Source organism: Terrapene carolina, unplaced genomic scaffold (assembly GCF_002925995.2).
Source record: "Terrapene carolina triunguis isolate 2854851 unplaced genomic scaffold, T_m_triunguis-2.0 Scaffold141, whole genome shotgun sequence".
Taxonomy (NCBI): domain Eukaryota; kingdom Metazoa; phylum Chordata; order Testudines; family Emydidae; genus Terrapene; species Terrapene triunguis.
The window spans coordinates 4,971,709-4,990,870 of record NW_020664492.1 but is presented as its reverse complement, the minus strand read 5'-3'; the positions used below and the strand labels follow the sequence as shown (position 1 = coordinate 4,990,870).

At 38.4% G+C, this 19,162-nt stretch overlaps 1 protein-coding gene across 1 annotated transcript in view; it reads right to left on the bottom strand.

The window, feature by feature from the left end:
- Positions 1–19,162, bottom strand: part of LOC113406810 (PAN2-PAN3 deadenylation complex subunit PAN3-like) — a 113,405-nt gene that overhangs the window by 69,126 nt on the left and 25,117 nt on the right. The window contains exons 3-4 of the mRNA XM_026653556.2: positions 14,287–14,353; positions 11,575–11,645 (exon numbers count right to left, since the gene is read on the bottom strand). Of these exons, the coding sequence (XP_026509341.1) occupies positions 11,575–11,645; positions 14,287–14,353 (138 nt within the window). The remainder of the gene's footprint in view (positions 1–11,574; positions 11,646–14,286; positions 14,354–19,162) is intronic.

Here is a 19,162-nt window from a genome sequence, read left to right as displayed (position 1 = left end):
GGTTTGATTATTGAAAGCGTGCGGAAGAATTTTGACTCTGACAAGGCAGATCTGGCTACTTAGCCACAAGTGACAGATTCTGTTCACTATTTTTTGGTAGAAAACAATCCTGTTAATTTAGAACAAGAAAGGCAACTATTAAAATGGTGATTCTTTTCTAATACTCCTAATGTTATGTTAACTGCAGTGATCTTCATTAATGTATAGTTAGATGCTTGTCTCCTTGTTCCATTTTACTTGTTTGCTTTTTCAGCTAAATTCCTCATCTTCCTTTGTGAACCACAAAACTGTGCACCCAAACTTTTTTCACTATAGCAAGTGAGAATGCCAGCACGAACATTTGAAGGACTATATGGAGGCAAATCACTTGCTGAATTGAACTTGCAGAGCAGTTGGAAAAGGACTGCACAATTAAAAAAGGTATGCAAACCTGCTACAAGATGCAGAAGGGCATGTGGCACAATACTCTGTGTCATCTCTTGGATATTTGCAGTGTTTAGGTGAGAGATGTTAAACTTTGAGAGGTTCAAGGGAGAAATTAGTTTCTTGTAATGATAATTGTTTAGATTTACTGGAATTGCTTGCAAGGTATGGATAGTGTGTTGCAAGATCACGTGAAAGCTATTAAAGCTGGTGCCACAAAGGTGATATACTGAAACTGAATTAAAAATGAATTTTAGTAGGATCACAGGAAAAGTATGGCAGGCTATTTTTTTTTTTTTTACAAGATTAATAAACCTGTTTACTTCTCTATTATGTTTTATTGCATTCCAGACCTCTCCTGAATGGAACAAATGTCTCAGGTGTTTATGTATGCTGAGGTTTTGAAAGACAGAGCAAAAGGTTCTTGCGAATTTTATAGATTTAATTGATATCCACACCAAAACCAGGGAGGATATTATGGAAGTTATTTAGAGGAGCTAAAACAATCAGCTGGATCTAAACTGGTTTAAGGGGACAAAGCAATGAGAACAGAGCTAACATGGCTGCAGCACACAAAGCTGTTCAAAATTGAATTCAGTGGGTAAATCAAAACGAGTGTTTCGTCCCACATGCTACCCATTCACTGACTTGTTGGAGAAACAGCTGCAATGATTGTTCCAAGTTGTTTTATTTTTCTGGAATTGTTCAAAGGATTGTATACTGTTTTCCATTTCTACTGGTGGTTGGGATATGTAGAAAAAGCAGATCAGCATTACATTAAAATGTGAAAGTACACAAGATGATCAGCATGGGTAGAGGCAATGCTCTAGACAAGATCAAAGCTTCAAACAATCTTATGCCAGTACTTAATTAGAAGCGGATAGCTTGCAAACAAACATTACACAGAGGTAGGGTGACCAGACGTCCCGATAAAATCGGGACCGTCCCGATTTTGAGCTTTTTGTTTCGACCGATCTCTGGTCGGGACGCAATTTTTGTCCCGATATTTTGCGCCAGCCTTTTTTTCTCTCTCTCTCTCGGCCGGCCAGCAGCACTCAGCATTTTTTTTTTGCCCTCCCCGCCATGTCCCAATATTTTCTTCATCTCATCTGGTCACCCTACACAGAGGTTTTTGTTTTCTTGTTTTTGCTGAGATGCAGAATACTATCTGGTCAAAAATTAATGCTGTGAGCAAAAAATTTCAGAATTCAGATCTTGACATTAAAACAGCTAACCATTTACTTGGTGGCCTTCAAGATGCTTTAACAGAATTATAGTCTCCTGGGTTTATTGCATGTAAGGAAACTGTTGATTCACAGGCTGAAACATTAGGAATATCCACACAGGTCAAAGAGAAACAATCTCAAAGGGGAAAATAATGTTAGGTGAACTTGCAAAGGATGAAAAGAAAGGTCATTAGCTCTTGAAAGTTTTGAATGCAAGGTTTTCAACTACATTTTAGACACAATATTAACACAATTGGATGATAGGATGCATAAGTACGAAGTGGGAGAAATGTTTGCTTTCTTTTAAAAGACGAGTAACTGAAAAGTCTCAGCAGCGGCGATCTGAAGAGCCACACTCAAAATTTGGTAAACAGCTATCCTTGTGGATTTAAACCCTGTGACTTTTGACAATGAAATTGAGCTCTCTGCCAGTTTTTGCAAGCAAATCTTTAAGGATGACTTGGAAACAAAAGCACCCATTGATCTATTTAGTTACATTCTAAAAAGATCTTTAGATGAGAATATCCCTAACAGAAATAGCACTGCATATATTTTACTGTCTTCTTTTAACTGTGGCAGCTAATCAAAGGAATTTCAGCAAGCTAAAATTAATCACTAAGAACATCTATGGGGCAGGAAAGGGTATGCAATCTGGCAATTATTTCTAGAGAGAACTCAGAAGCAAGGTGGACAGACTGGGATGAGTTAATGAGATTGCTTTAGAGAAGACTAAGGAAGGTCCCTTTGTAAGAGTATGTAATGGTGATTTTAGGTGGAAGAGAGGTGGTAGTGGGAGGCAGGGATGCCTATATTTGAGTCTTCTGAGTCCGGAACATCCCTGGCACAGCACTGTTTCCCAATCTCTTTCAGGTGAAATCCAAGTTGCTGATATGGATCCATAAAACCCTATGTGGTTTGGATCCTAGTTCTAAGAGCTTTCTCTCCCTTCATGTTCCACAAACGCCATTCAAATCAATGAATGCCTACCCTCCCTATATTTGAACTTCTGAGGGCTGGAAACAGTGGTTTTCAACAATGGGTCCTACGCTCTGGATTTAACTGCCCTCAATAGGAAACCAGAAGAATTGCTTGACCTTCAGTCCATGGTTCAGAGCTCATCTGCTACAGAGGTGGAGTATGCTGACATTTACAATGTTGTCACTAGGGTTAAGACTGCATACAAGTTTCAATTCTATCCCCTATTTTAATTTGCTCATAACATTCTCAAATTTTCACCTTTTGAGATGAAATTTTCACTAGCTGAAAATGACTTGGGGAAAGTGATCAAAAATGGTTGAGTTATTTGAGGGCAAGTGAAAAACAGTTCTTGTATTATAAAAAATTCTTGATACTTGCAGTTTGGTACAGAAATAACCAATCGAGGGATGTGCCTTTGAGTATTGGATGAAAACTAGTTTTGATCTGTGTTACAAATGTGAACGTTGCATGCTGCTGAAATAGGACATTTTGCATTTTGTTTTCATTCACAGCATAGGAACACAGCACAGGCAAGTGTTGGTTGATTAGTTGCACAGCAAAAAAGAGTCCTTGCAGACCCTGCAAGCACCAAAGGGGTAATAGAAGACTGCTGCACGCTTAGGTCAGTCTATGCTCAAAAGTTTAGCAACACAGTTGTATCACTTCGAGGTGTGGTTTTGTTTGGGCTTTTTGGGGACATGCTTTGCTGGCAAAAGCCTTACTGTAGATGCAGTGATACTGGCAAAAAAGTACCTTTTTGCTGGTCTTGCTGGCACAGCTGCATGAGCAAAACTTCTAAGTGTAGATAAAGCTTAAGATTTGAAGCAAAGAACCATGCTTAGAAATGCACCTTGGGAACTCCATAGTTGAGGGAGGCAAAAAATGCATTACTCAGCTGTAAATTTCTTAAGTTTAAGGGCCACTTATGATGTCTTACAGTGCATAGAACACATTATGGTGGTGTGTAACCAAACAGTTCCAGATAATGGAATTTATACATATAAGAAAGTAGAGTTTACAAGTCTAGGAAAGTGAAATTTGGGTTTTTCTTTTTGAAAACCCTAGAATATTATATATAAAAATATTGAAAAAAGTTAAAGATGTGTAATGAAGCACTCAAAATGCAGGGAATAATAAGGTTAAGGATTCATATGCAACCTTTACTCTACCCCTTGTGCTCATGCATCACTATACAGTAGCTGTGTGATCACACTCTTCCTCAATAATGACGTTCTTCCTGCCACTTTAGATATAAATGTAGTATCTTATATCATGTATGGAAGTCTAGAAGATCTTTCCCTCTTCATGTTTCATTACAGCCATATAAAGAGTTCATAGCAAGTCATTCTTACACAACACACTACATATCTATTAGACCTAACCTAGGTATAACAGAGAAATTTTGCAAATACACAACAGCCATGTAGATGTTCAGCAGAGTTAGCTTTGTAGTTAATTACCTCAGCCCTTGAATTGTAGCTATAGAAGACTATGTGCCTGGTAGAAAAGATATGTAGCTGATGAGTGCTGACAAACCTATTAAATTATCCTTTTTCTAAGGTATGTCTAACAGAAAGACTAAGTCAATGAAATTACTCCAGTCATAAGATATACTGAATTTATTTAGGTATAAACAACAAAACAAGCAATAAGATGTTTTTTAAAATCACTAGTTAAGATGAGAGCTACAAGTTTGTTCTTTCAAATAGTTAGAGGAATAAGCATTTTGCTCTGATGAACTTATACACCATCAATTTCTGAAACTTTCTATAAGTAAATGTAATTTTGAAATAGTTTAGCTTCATGAAATAATGTAGGGTGCCCACCTACCCATAAATCAAATTCAACCTGAACAAAAAAAAAAGTATTTAAGAACACACCACACTTACACAAAAATGAAGAAAATATCAAGTCAGGTCTGTTAATTAGTAAATATCAATTCTGTGGAACTCTATTGAACAACTGAAAACTGGATAACAGAGTTCCATAAAACTGTAAAAAGGAGACCAAATAGCATAGCAGTCTTGATACACGCCTTGTAGTGAATAAGTCAGTTTCTCCACAGTAAAGAAAAACTTTATTCTAACTCTTTCTGTAGGAGGATAATCTTGTTTCCACATTTGTCCAATAACCTTCTTTACAAAAACAAGCAAGTGATTACATAACTGTTTAATAACAGTTTATTATTGCAACAGTATGGTATAATTGCAGAATGTAAACTTCATGTTTGAAAGAAAAGTTTAGTCCAGTAATGATCTGAAGTCTTCTCTGTAGCCACAATCCTGAAAATTACGAGTGATGACACAAATGTGGGGTTGCTTGGTAATGAGTTTTGATCTACCCCTAAATGTGGTTTATGTACTGGATTTCTGAGATGGTGTGTTAGAATGTCAGAGGGGAGTAGACCGTTTCAACACACTCCCATGTGGTTAGATACAGTCATACGACCAGCGACTGCAAACCATTAAGGCTGAATGGGTTTAACTGCCTGAACAACGGAACGTGGATGGGAACATTCTCCTAGAGTGACTTTTTTCTCCTTCTGGTTCAGCCTTGCTAGCGGACTTGGGGAAGACATCACATCTTATCCCTGTAACAAAGAACATTGAGCAACATGATAATTGAGGTCAGAGGCACAGAGAGAAGGGGAGTTGACTTCCTACAAGAATGCTGAAGAAGTGCTCTGCGTAGCTCAAAAGCCTGTTTCTTTCACCAACAGAGGCTGGTCCAATAGAAGATATTACCTCATCCACCTTGCCTCTACAAGAATGCAAGTTGGTTCTGTTCTTTTCCTGTAACTAGGGTGGCCACTCTCACATTCTCAGAATATTGGACATTCCGGTAGTTGTGGGAATGGAGTGGGCCCGCCCCTGTCAGCATGCGGGGTGCACAGGAGCGCACTGCCCTGCCCCCACCAGTGTGATCTGGCATGCACCATGTGAGAGAGATCAGGCCGGAAGAGTTGCACAGTGTGCTCTTCAAAACAGCATCCCCCTGTCAGATACTTGACAAAACCACGTCCAGTTTTGTCTCTGTTCGGTTCAAAACCAGATGAGTGGCCTCCCTGCATGTAACTCAAGAGGAAAACATCTTACTTAGCTTGCAGAGAATCACAAGATTAGAGGAGACTAAATATGCATGTAGGCTGTTTTGCAATCTTTATCTCTAAAGTTTTGTTCCTACCACTGAATTAAATCCAAATATTTTAAGAAGTTGGTCAGTCTCACTGGTCACAGGTCCGTGAACTTTGCATGGTAATACGTGGTTGAATACAAGGGTATCCCAATCTAAGAGTGGAAGAACTGCAAAATTCCATCCCAAGACAAGGAAGGACAAGAGCCCTCAAACCTGGGGGAAGAGCGGGAGACTCAGACAAGAATGGGAACAGAGGTGCAGCTAGTCCTATAACCATGACAAGCATGTAGTTCCCCATGTCTGTATACTGTAAACTGAAGGATTAAGGCCTGTTTTAGTAGTAGCCAAAAGGAAGATGTTTCAATGCAGTACACTATATACGTAATAGTGTGTCCTTTTCATTGCATTTTTTCAAGCAAAAGAGGAAACACATTTTCATTAATTCTTGATAGTTTGTTGGGTAATACAGAATATATTCTTAATATTATCTTAACCTGAGTTAAGATATACGAGGGGTTCTAAATTAGCTATTACCAACCAAAAAAGATCTTGGAGTCACTGTGGATAATTCTCTGAAAACTGACTGCTGCTGCGCGTTGAACAGAAAAAAGGCTAACAATAGGACATGAATTATCAAGAAAGTGATAAAGAAATAATACAGAAAATATCATAATGCCACTTATGAATCTGTGGTGCACCCACAGCATCAACACTGTGTCTAGTTGTGGTTGCCCTGTCTCAAAAAGGATACAGTGGAACTGGAAAAGGTTCAGGGAAGAGCAACAAAAATGACTAAGGGTATGGAACAGCTTCCATACAAGGAAAGACTAAAGATTAGAGCTGCTCAGCTCAGAAAAGAGACTAGGGGGAAGTAATAGAGGTCCATAAAATCCTGAATGGTGAGGGGAAAAAGGGACTAGAAAAGTGTTATTTACCCTTTCCCACAACATAAAAACCTAGGGTCACCTGATAAAATTATTAGGCAGCAGGCTTAATACAAACAAGAGGAAACACTTTCCCACAACTCTCAACTAACCTTGGAACTCATTGCTGTGGGATGTGGTGTTGGCCAAAAGTATAAGTGGATTAAAAAAAAAAGAACACGTGCATAAAACTGGAACTATACAGTGAAGGAACAGATCCATGATGACAGTTAACTAAGGGTAAATATAAAAAAAATTGAATTATAGAAGAAATGCTACTTTATTTATAGTATGTGATCTCAAAGACTACTGTAATATATATGCACAAGATAGCAGAGCTTGTTGAAACTTCACTTTTGAGTGCTTAATAGACTTTGTATGGAATTCTATTTAATTTCATATTAGTCAACTAATTTCTACAGTTATATGCCTACATCCTCTGCTTTATTGGGGCCAGCACTTTGTAGCATTGAGTCATTCAGTAGCAAGCACCCATCTGGGAATTCTCTATCTTTTTTCATCTAAAAAAATAAAACTCCTCACATTTTGTTCTCTGTCATGTAAACTCACTTCTTAATTTTTTTTAGATGAAAAAAGATAAAGAGAGAATTCCCAGATGAGTGCTTGCTACTGAACGACTCAATGCTACAAAGTACTGGCCCCAATAAAGCAGAGGATGTAGGCATATATTATCTTTAAACACATGATTAGTCCCATTTAAATACAACTGAAGTCACTGCTTCAAGTTAAGCATGTGCTTAAGTGTTTTGCTGGGTCAGAGCCAGAGTGTTCAGCACCCTGCAAGACTGAGCCAATAATGGTTTCAAGGCAGTGTACACATACTAGTGGAAGGCTGTATAGAACATAGCAAGAACAAAAGGTGCCAAAAATACACTACTGCTGTCAGCAACTGTAGAAACATGGCATGAGCAGGACTAAAATGGAAATTAGGTCTGGTTCTGGGAGATAAATATTCCAGGGGAAATTTGGAATGGATTAGGCAAAGTTCAGCTCTTCATGCAAAAAATACTCTGTGTAAAAGACTAGCTAAGCACGAAGTCTGGAAGATGCACCAAATTTGAATAAGAAGTTTGTTTCTGATGAATCTCAATCCAGATAACTTCTCCAATATCTTCCACTGTTCGGTCCAATTTGAAGAAAATCTTTTGTTCCTAACTTCTAGTCATCCAGGGCCAGTGAACAGAGATTCTGAAGGACTAGAAGCTTGTTATACAGCTTGTGGTATATGTAGAGAGATTAGTACAAGCAGCACAGAAACATCCCCAAAACATGGCCAAACGGAATCACAGGATGGTTCACTCATTCCAACCATTGTACCAACAGTTGTCGTCACATCAACAATTATCACTACTGCAGGGTACATCTACATGGCAATAAAAAACCCACAGCACTGAGTCTCAGAGCTCAGGTCAACTGATTCGAGCTCGCAGGGCTCAGACTCTGGGGCTAAAAATCACAATGTAGACATTTTGAGCTTGGGCTGGAGCCTGGGCTCTGAGACCCACCCCCCTTGCAGGGTCTCTACATTGCAATTTTATAGCCCCGCAAACCCAAGTCAGCTGACCTGGGCCAGCCACAGCTATGTCGCAGATCTTTTAGCACAACGTAGATGTACCCATAGAGATCTTCTCTAGTTCTGACTCAGATAAAGAACCATTCAAAAATGGAAATAAAACCAAGAAAATTATTGGGAACCATTGAGAACAGTTCAGTTCCAATGGGTTTGAAGGTATGAACAAATAAATAAAAAAGCAACAAATGGTATTTGCTGACCTTCCAGGCTGACTGGTGAGGATAAGTGGTAACCATAAGTCTGGATTGGTGGTAACAGTCTCAGAACCAGTTTACACAAAAATGTCACTATGTGTTTTTCTTTAAACCTATAAAAGTGCCATCCCCTTAGCATCAGTGATTACAATAAATTATACCATACATATTTTATGAGCTATCAAAACAAATTACCAAAGGAACCAGAATGAATCCAAAGAGCTTTTCCAGGCTGAGATAAATAATAATTTATGCTAATTTAAAATATAATCTTTCTAAAAAGAAAGTATTTCAATACATTAAATGTTGAGACAAAATGTAAAACTCCAAGGAATCCAAGTTCAGGATGACACTCCATCCTTAGCAAATGGTATTATGCATTTTGGAAGACAACAAAAGAGGTACAACAGCATTAAGTTAAGGACAGAGTGTTAATCTAATATTGAATATCCTGGCTCTTGTTATCATGCACCACAAATTTGTTATTTGTGTACTGTAGTTTGTAAGAGAAAACTGGATTTGCTATAAGAAATTTTCAAGTAGCTATCTAATTGCATTTAGGGTTATGACATTCAGAGAGGTTTAGGGTTGTCAGAACCTCCACAGACTGTACCCACAGAAGTGTTCAGCAAATTTGAATTTTTTCATTTTCAGTATTCTGTAAAATTTCTTAAATTTGTATTCTTAGATTTACTGTAACTTAAAATTGTAGTGCAGCATTCTAATAATTACTTGATGGGTGAAAGGAAAGATTTTACAGTTCCAAGTATGTGTTTATCAAAGGCCATTTGAAGGTAATTTTTAGAATGTTAATGTAAAATTAAGAAGTTGGGTTAATTTTTTTAAAGCCAATCTATAGCTGTCTGATTACAGCTGTTTAAAAACATTTAATGTTTTTAACCCCCTAAATATTATAAGCACCTCAAATAGCCCCAAGCACACAAACCTATATTTCCAAACACTGTCTGCCTACACAAAAAGCAAGGAAATTCATAGTTAAGGTTACCAAGTCCATCCTTAACTTACTTTGCTGTAACCAAGTATTGCAGCTCATAAGTAGTATAGGATCACCCACTGTTCTGAGGACTCTGATAGGATCATATGATCAGCAATATCTAGGCACAATAAGATGTTTTTCAGATGGAATAAACTCTGAATTTCCTTGTCGAAGTCAGCTATTTAATAAATATTTTATAGAAACCTTTATGAATTCAATACTATTAAAACATCCCCCTTTTGGAGAGGTAAGCTGCAAAGCTTTTATAAATAGTTGAGTATTTTAAGATTCCAAATTGCTAACTTTTAAACAAAATATTGGAAGAGCAATTTCTCCTTTACTCACTTACCAAGACCCTATTCAGGGTCTTCCAAGTCAGTGATAATGCAGGAAATGCTGGTTTTAGACAACTATTTTCAAGCTCTTTCAGGACAAAACAAAACCCTAAACTTGGGTTCTTGGCAAGTAAACAGATGTTTTTCAAATAGCTGTGTTCAAATTGTAAGTGCATATGAACTTAAGGTCTACACAAACCATTTAATATCCCAAATCAATGTATTTCAAACTGTCAAAAGCTCTGCAATTCACCTTACAAGTGACCTGTTGACATGAACTGTATGCTACACAAACCCCAATAATATGAAAATATGTATTAGAGAATATTAACAGTATTTAGAAAACAAATCCATAGCCATCTGCATTTATATTCTCTGCAGTCTGAAGTCAGAGGATAACTTTCTTCTGCATGAATCGGCATTAAAAAGTAGCAGCAACAATGTATAATCAATTAGTAACATTTCAGAGGTTTCCATTTTGTATTCCAATTAACAGAAGTGCTAAACTAGTTGTAAAAGTGAATTATGAATCAATTTGCATAAGCCACTCTTTCTGTCAAAGACACCATTTTTGTGACTATGGGTTTAGAGCTTTGATTGTTCGTGGAAAAACAGGAACAAGCTAGGAACTTATACCAATTTCAAGTTTTACTTTGTATTTGAAACATTACATTACCAGCCTGGAAAAAGGAGATTAAATTATAGGTAGGTCAATTAAACAACATATAGCACTGTAGCCAGTTGGCCTTATAGTATACCTATACATAATGATACACTCCTTCTACATATTTAAATTTTTATTGTTGTGTGTATATTTTCATTCTCACCACTTTCAGCAAGTAGTGAAAAGAGTAAGATTATATGCAGCATTTAAAGCAAGTTGTTGGTGCATGACAGCTGGCATTAAAGAATAGGACAATTCATATGCCAAACTATATCCAATATTAGGAAATAGACAATCTGTAACAACATTTTATTTCAAGGAACACTTATCTGGTGGGCCAATTATGGTAGTTTTCATTTCAATCCTTACCTGCAGGAACTATGCAAAGAACCCACAACTTCCAGTACATGGTTAGAGCTACAGGAGAAAGCACAAGCATGCTGAAGTAGCGTGCTTGCAAGACAGTGTACCACTCATTTGGGGGAAATTAATGCTCATGTAGGTGGCTTGATATTAGGAAAGATGTGAAATTGGTCAGTGAAAGTAAATTTTGACTACTATTTGGGACAGGTTGGGTTGCCTTTCTAACAAACAGCTGCGGATCACATAGAATAGATGGAGCTCTGGTGTAACTCTGGTTTACAGAAAAAAACTGTTTCCTGATTTTGTAGATGTTTACATTTTTTCAAACTACTGAATTCTGCAAGAATCACGAGGTTCAGGACCCACCCTCCATTTGAAGATCTTATCACAGAACCCTGAGGCAGTGAAGGCCCAAGATGAACACCTGCAAGCCTCTGTTCTCAGCATCATAAAAACAATTTATTTTAAAGTTCAAGGGGCAGGTCCTTGACACTCATGTTCAAAGTATCTTATAAATGCAGTCTGAAATGTGTGTCTGGAATATTTCATATTAGCAGCAATCTAAGCTGGTCTGCAATAGCACATCTTAAAAGATATCATCTAACTTCTTTATGTAATGAAATATAAAACAAAAAGTGACACCAAAAGAGCCATACCCATTTAAAACAATCTCTCTTCTACCCTCCATTCCTCTTTTGTCAGTTACAGATATGCCACCTTCTAGAGTTTAGGCGTTGCCTACCTTTCTCCTTTGAGATAAACTGAGGGCAGCAAAGTCATTAAACAAGGATGAAGCCGGTGAAGTCAGTGGGTCTGTAAAAGAATGTTAGAAACATCGTTACTACTATATATTATCAGCACAAACTATTTAAAAAAAACTCTTCAAATAATTTTAAATGCAACTGGAAAAAGGCAAAAAAAGGTTTCTTATTCATCCAGAATTAAAGCTAATTTTAAAGTCAGAACTGCTAAAAGCATAGCAGTTCATTAGATTGTGCATGGGTACACAATTAAATGGCACTTCTTAGCAGAATTTAAAAAGCTACCCATTGCCAGTTTAAATAATTATGTGCTGTACTCCATACCACTTAATTGTACAAATGTTATGGATGTTATCTGTTTTGCCAACTTTTTATTTAGAAATTTAATCAGGACCCAGAGGCAGTCAAGATGAAGATTTTACAAGTAAATTATTATTTCTCCCTGTCCTTACACTTCACCTCCAGGTCATAAGTATCATAATCTGGAACTCAATCACTACAGTCACCATTTAAAAAGGAAACTCCAGATTAAGCATAGATTAAAAATATGGATGTCTTCTAATTGCCTGGTGGATGACATCTGCTAACACACTAATGTTTAAAAATGTTTTCTGTAAACCCGAATCTCTTTGACCATGGTCAGTATGCCTTCAAAATGCAGTTCTATTCTGAAGTGTGCCTCAAAAAGGGAACTGCAAATTTCTCTCTCAATAATTTCTTATCAAGTCTGTTCAGTTTACACAGCCAGTCTAGAAAACCAAAAGTCAGTCTGTTTTTCCCTCCTCATGTATTGCCACCAATAGTGGATATTTTACAGATAAAACATAATCTCATTTACACCAGCAAAACTCCACGGTCTTGAACAATTAATTGTTTTCAACTGGAGCATAGAAGTATAACTCAGGACAAAACCTGTTCTGTAAAATAATTATTACTAGAAATGAAGTACAAGGAGGAAACAGCCACCTGACTTTCAAATCTCAGGTTGCATTTGCAGGATAAGTCCATGGTACCCTCACATCTTGAATACTGCACACAGATATGGTCGTCCCATCTCAAAAAAACAAAACAAAAAAAACCCCATACTGGAATTGGAAAAGTCTCAGAAAAGGGCAACAAAAATGATTAGGGGTATGGAACGATTTCCATATGAGGAGAGATTAATAAAACTGGGACTTTTCAGCTTGGAAAAGAGAGGACTAACAGGGGATGTGTTTGTGGTCTATAAAATCATGACTGGTGTGGAGAAAGTAAATAAGGTAGTGTTACTCCTTCTCATACCACAAGAAGTAGGGGTCACCGAGTGAAATTAATAGGCAGCAGGTTTAAAACAAACAAAAGGAAATATTTCTTCACACAATGCAGAGTCAACCTATGGAACTCCTTGCCAGAGGATGTTGTTAAGGCCAAGACTATAACAGGGTTCAAAAAAGAACTAGATAAATTCATGGAGGGTAGGTCCTTCAGTGGCTATTAGCCAGGATGGGCAGGGATGGTGTCCCTAGCCTCTGTTTGCCAGAAGCGGGGAATGAGTCACTTGATTCCCTGTTCTGTTCATTCCCTCTGACAAGTGAATTTGCTATGGAATCTAACACACACACGGAGCTCCAGAACACCACTTTTGTAGCCCCTTTCAGAGGAGGGCCATATTTAAATGTATGTTTTTGCCAAATGGAAGTGCGAGCCAATTCTTAAAGAAGTTTAATATGGAGATATGACTAAGCAGATCATCTGAAGAAATCTAAAGTGTTATATTCTAAGTAGTAACTAAAAAGACTATTGTGACTCTCAGTGGAGTTAAACATTAAAATTGCTCAAGTTAAAAGTAAAAATATTTTCCTTAACTGACAGCATTTCAAACAACTTGGGATCTTCCAGACATTGACATAACCAATAATGATTTTTAAGTAGAAAATGCATTAGCAGCTTCATAACACAAAGATAGGCCTACAAAATATAGCCATTTTTGTATGGATGGAAGGGATGTTCCCAAGTAATATGAAACACGAAAGTGGGAAAGGGGCAAGGTATTACTTAAAACATGCTGTGTAGAAATTTTAAATTCCAAGCTCCAAGATATTTGGCATATGCCACAGAACTCAAGATCCAAAATTGATTAGATTCTGTTAGTGCCACATTTCTGTCCTCTGTTACCAGGAATTTCATATCAAATAGCCTGTTATACTTTGGCTGCGGGGGAAAAAAGTGAAAAACATGAGGTGATAAACTTAGTTCGGTTTGTAAATAAAACAGACAAAAATGTGTGAATGTGTATGCACATATCCAAAATTTAAAAAGTTACATATGTAATTCCATTTCACTTTTTCAAACAACTTTTTTTTAGTAAGAGGCATCCAAAAAGGATTATTGAATTGATGCTATATAAACAGTTTCTAAAGCTAACTATCAGGGCTTTATAGTAGACATCCAAATAAGTATTTTACTTGATATAACTGAGCAGTAGGACAAATTTAATAAGTTTTTCCCTTTAAAATGAAAGGCAAACAGAGTTAGAAAGTTCACTAGTAATTTGGTTTGGAATATACAGTAATAAAAAAAAATTGAACAACACAAATAAAGTTCTATCACCTTGAAATCAGATTAAAGGGAGGACTAACTCCCTTGAAACTATTTTTTTCCATAGGGTTAGCTTTTGAACATACCTTTAAACATATTTCTTTAAAAGTTCTTACCATGGCCTGCATACTGCTTGGCACTGTCATTGAGAAGGCTAGGGGAACTGCTGCTATTTGTCATCCTCTGCAAAAAGTGAAAAACAAAATTGCATGAATAAAATAAAGCTATTAAGGCTGAAGACATCTGAGCTAATATGAAGACTTTATTAATACTAATTAGAAGATTAACATCCTGATGGCAATTGTCTCAGGGTAAAAAGAGGATATGTGCTTATTTCCAATCTAATAAATTGCTCTACACAGATTCTGACTGGTAGTGAACAAAAAACGTTGAGCAAATGAGAGAAAACAATTCTAATGAAAACCACACAGCACAAAACAATTGTATATTAAAAACAGCATTATCTACATCAACTACTTATAGATTAGGAAGCCCTATTGCACCTAAGGTTCTCCTCCTTTTTCCTATAGTTTCTCAAAATGTTAGAGAAGGCTGTAGCTTTTATTACTTGAAGATTCCTTAATGCTGCACTCCCAGGACAACAACTCCTCCCCACATTCTATGCCACTATCACCATACGAGACTCTTCCCCTGTGGAGAACTGTCAAATCAGTATAGCATTTGGTGGCATGTTTTGAATGATGGAACCCAGATAATTATCAAGCATAGTGGGGTTTTCAGGAAAACTATATGATTCTTGTAGCTGAGCAACATGTTGAAAGGCCAGCAATGGTTCTCTTCAACTCTTTCAACCATTGTCAGGCTGAGCCCCGCTGGTATGCAGTAAGGACAGGAATCTTGCTAAGCAAGAACTTCACCCCAACTCAGCTCTTTGGCCACATAGGTCAATATTTTCAGAGTAGGGCCTAACACAAAGGGAAGAAGACAAATGGCAGTTTGAGAGCTGCCTCCTCCCTGCACTGTTGTTAGATATACATCTGCAATGTGAAAAGATTCTCACCACTTTCCATAAAACAACTGACATTAGAAGTTCCTGCAGAACTTTAATACTCACTTCACCAAAAACATACAAATGCTTCGATTATATTAAAGAAGAATGGAAACAGGTTTTGTAAAGTAAGTACAGTAAGGACCTCAGAGTTACAAACACTTCAGGAATGGAGGTTGTTGGTAACTCTGAAATGTTCGTAACTGAACAAAATGTTATGGTTGTTCTTTCAAAAGTTTACAATTGAACATTGATTTAATACAGCTTTGAAACTTTACTAGGAAGAAAAATATTTAACACGATACTATACGGCAGGGGTCAGCAACCTTTCAGAAGTGGTGTACCGAGTCTTCATTTATTCACTCTAATTTAAGGTTTCGCGTACCAGTCATATATTTTAACTTTTTAGGTCTCTTTCTGTAAGTCTATAATATATAATTAAACTATTGTTGTATGTAAAGTAAATAAGGTTTTTAAAATGTTTAAGAAGTTTCATTTAAAATTAAATTAAAATGCAGAGCCCCCCCAGACCAGTGGCCAGGACCCGGGCAGTGTGAGTGCCACTGAAAATCAGCTCACGTGCCGCCTTCACCACACGTGCCATAGGTTGCCTACCCCTGCTATACGGTATCTGCTTTTTTTGGGGGGGGGGGGGGGGGGGGGGGTCCGCTGCTGCCTGATTGCGTACTTCCAGTTCCAAATGAGGTGTGTGGCTGACCGGTCAGTTTGTAACTCTGGTGCTCGCAACTCTGAAGTTCTACTGTAAGACAAGTTTTTAAAACTAACTTATGCGTATGATGCCATAAAAAGAATGGACAAAATAAACACTAAATTATAGAGTACTTAGTAAAACCATTTAGGCACGTTACCAGATAGCAAGTTTAGATGTAACCCTCTCAATGAGCTCAGTCAGTTGCCATGCTAATCTCACTCAATTCCACCTACTGCATTCTGTTGGGATGCTACAGCATCAAACATTCTGTTGTCATGGGACCTATTATGTTACTACCCCTTCCCCCACTCCATCCCTATGAATCTCCACACACATACCCACCTAACCTCTGTCAAGCTGTCCTGCAGTGGTTCAAGTGTATGAGTACCCACCTCAGTGAACAGGCACAAACCCCAAATTGGTTGTGACTTCTATACTTAGATTTCACCAACCAAATATCAAGTGTAAACTCCTCAGGCACTATAACAGCCTTAACATGGAGTCACATCCAGTCCCCTCTCTGTCTTGCCACACAGATAAGCCTGCCTTTGTCATAGACGGTCCCTTACATAATGAAACAGCAATATTCAGGTTATTCCCCATCCCAACAGACCAAACACTCACACCAGGTTAATTGCACTTTAGATTTCGCACCAAAGACGAGGCTTGTAGCCAATCCCATAATCAACTATCTAAAGATTTATTAAATAGGAAGAGAAAGCAAGAGAATCATTTACAAGGTTAAAACATATATACACAAACAAGTTACAGTCTTAAGTTTCAAAAGGTAATAGAAGCTTCTATAATAAGCAAGCTCTAGCTGTCCTTTAGGGCTAACCCAGGCTAAGCAGCTGGGGATCCCTTGTTTATGCCTAGAAACCTTGCCCCCATAGTCCAAGCAGCAAATGAAATACAGTTCTTCCTTGTTAGGAGCTTTTATTCCCTTCCCCCCCTTCTCCTTTGAGCTGCAGATTCAGCTGATGGAGGAATTCACTTGCAACACTCATCTTTATTGGGGAGTGGAGGGAGGAGAGAGAAGAGTAAACAACAGTCTTTTGTCCTCTTTAATGGTCTACTCTAGTCCATCTTGTGTCAATGGACCTTCTTTGTCAGACAGGACATAACACCTTCTGCTGGAGACCAGCATTTTGCAGTAGTTAAAGTCTCTCTCCTGTCTGGTGATTTACACAGTGAAAGAGGCTTACAATACACCTACTTAAATATTACTTTACAATATGGGATACAGATGTTATAAGTGAGGCTACATCTACACTTGCAGATGTAGAGCGCCGGGAGTTAAACCAGCCCTCAGACAGCAGCAGGGAAAGCGCTGCTATGTGTTCACACTGTGCTCCTTGTGACTGTGGAGCATGTCCACATTAGCAGCTCTTGCAATGCCACAGAGAGCAGTACATTGTGGTAGCTATCCCAGTGTGCAAGTGGCTGCAGCATGCTTTGGAAAGGGTTTGCAATGCCTAATAGGGCAGGCACAGCATCACATGATGCAGGTTTCCCAATCCCATTGTTCCATAGGCATCCTACTAGATTGCCAGCTGCTTTTCACATGAGGGGCTGGGAAGTGAAGTGTGTTGTGTGTATGTGGGGGGGAGAGAGACTATTTTGGGGGGCAGAGAGTGTGTCAGCATGCTATCTTGTAAGTTCAGACAGCAGCAGGGGGAAGGGGGAACCCGACATCAGCCCCCACCCTCCCGCTCGCACGCGCTCTCGCTCTCTCTCACTCTCCTCTGCAGCAGGAGCATTCCACAGTAATGGTTTGCTTTGTGTCCTAGAGCAGGTAAGCATGTGTGCTGTCAGAAACGAGCTTTGAAAGGGGATATCCTCATGCCTGCAGCCAAGTTCAAAACAATGACCAGAGTGGCCACTTGACTTCAGGGGATTATGGGACATTTCTGGAGGCCAATCACAGTGCAGTAATGCAACACGTCATCTAGACTGACACCTCAGCGTTCCAGCCCGGGCACAGGAAGCTCTATGCTTCTCGTGGAGGTGGATTACCGGGAACGCTCCAGCTGCAGAATCCAGGCGCTCTAAGTGCCTTGCCAGTGTGGACACCTCAGGAGTTATGGACCCTGGGGCTGATTTAATGCACTCTAACTTGCAAGTGTAGACAAGGCCTGAGATTAATGCATGCAGCAACTCACAAGCATTCAAACACAGTCTAACCTCTGAACACATTCTTATCATTCTAATACCTATTATTAATATTACCTAATACTAATACACAGGTGAACCAGGCTGATTTCAGTTAAGTTTTTGCCAGAATTCAATTGCGGCATGGAGACCTTGGGATGAGCTGGCATCTGGTCTACCAGTGTCACCACCTCTTTCAAGACCTTTGATTAAACAAGCTGCTGGTAATGGTTTTGATTCTGTGGGTATATCGTATTGCTTAAGTCCAACTCACAATAAAGGGTTATTAGTCAGTGACAGCCAACTGCTTACCATAGACTAACGTCCGTAATGAACTGATAAAATGGATTTATCACCACAGTATCAGGCACACTTTGCAGGCTTTGGACTAAGAGTTGACTTATTTCCTAAATACAGAAAACATGACACCTGTCCTTCTACCTCCACCTCAAAAGCAACAACATTACAAGGACACAGATAGAGAAAATCTGACCAGTAATGTAATACTTCAGACATTCTTACTTAACACTTTTCAGCTTCACTCAAAATTGCTTTTAGCAAGCTGAGAAATATCTCCTTTTCCTGTATTAGGTGATCCTTCTAATTCTGTCTTAGCTAGTGTATATAATTCTAGTGTCTAAAGTACAATTCCTTCCACCATAAATTACTTTAGGTGTAGCAATGGGATTTATACGATCCAATGATACAGAATGCAAAAGCCAAATGCTGTAGAAAGAGCCAGATTTTTGTTTGATAGTCTATGTAATGTAGTACCTGGTACCAAGCCTTGGCTTGATCAATCCTTTTCTACCACCTAGTTCAACTGGTTAGTTTCAGCATCTTAGTTCTTGGAATTGGGTATGAACTGAACACAACAGCCATACCAGTCTTCTGGTAAGTAACAAAACAATATTGACTTCCTTCTTGAAGTGCACAACAGATGAGCCCCACTGACGGCTGAATTTCTGGATCAATCGCCACTCTGGTATCTCATAGAATATCAGGGTTGGAAGGGACCTCAAGAGGTCATCTAGTCCAACCCCCTGGCTCAAAGCAGGACCCATACCCAGACAGATTTTTGCCCCAGATCCCTAAATGGCCCCCTCAAGAATTGAACTCA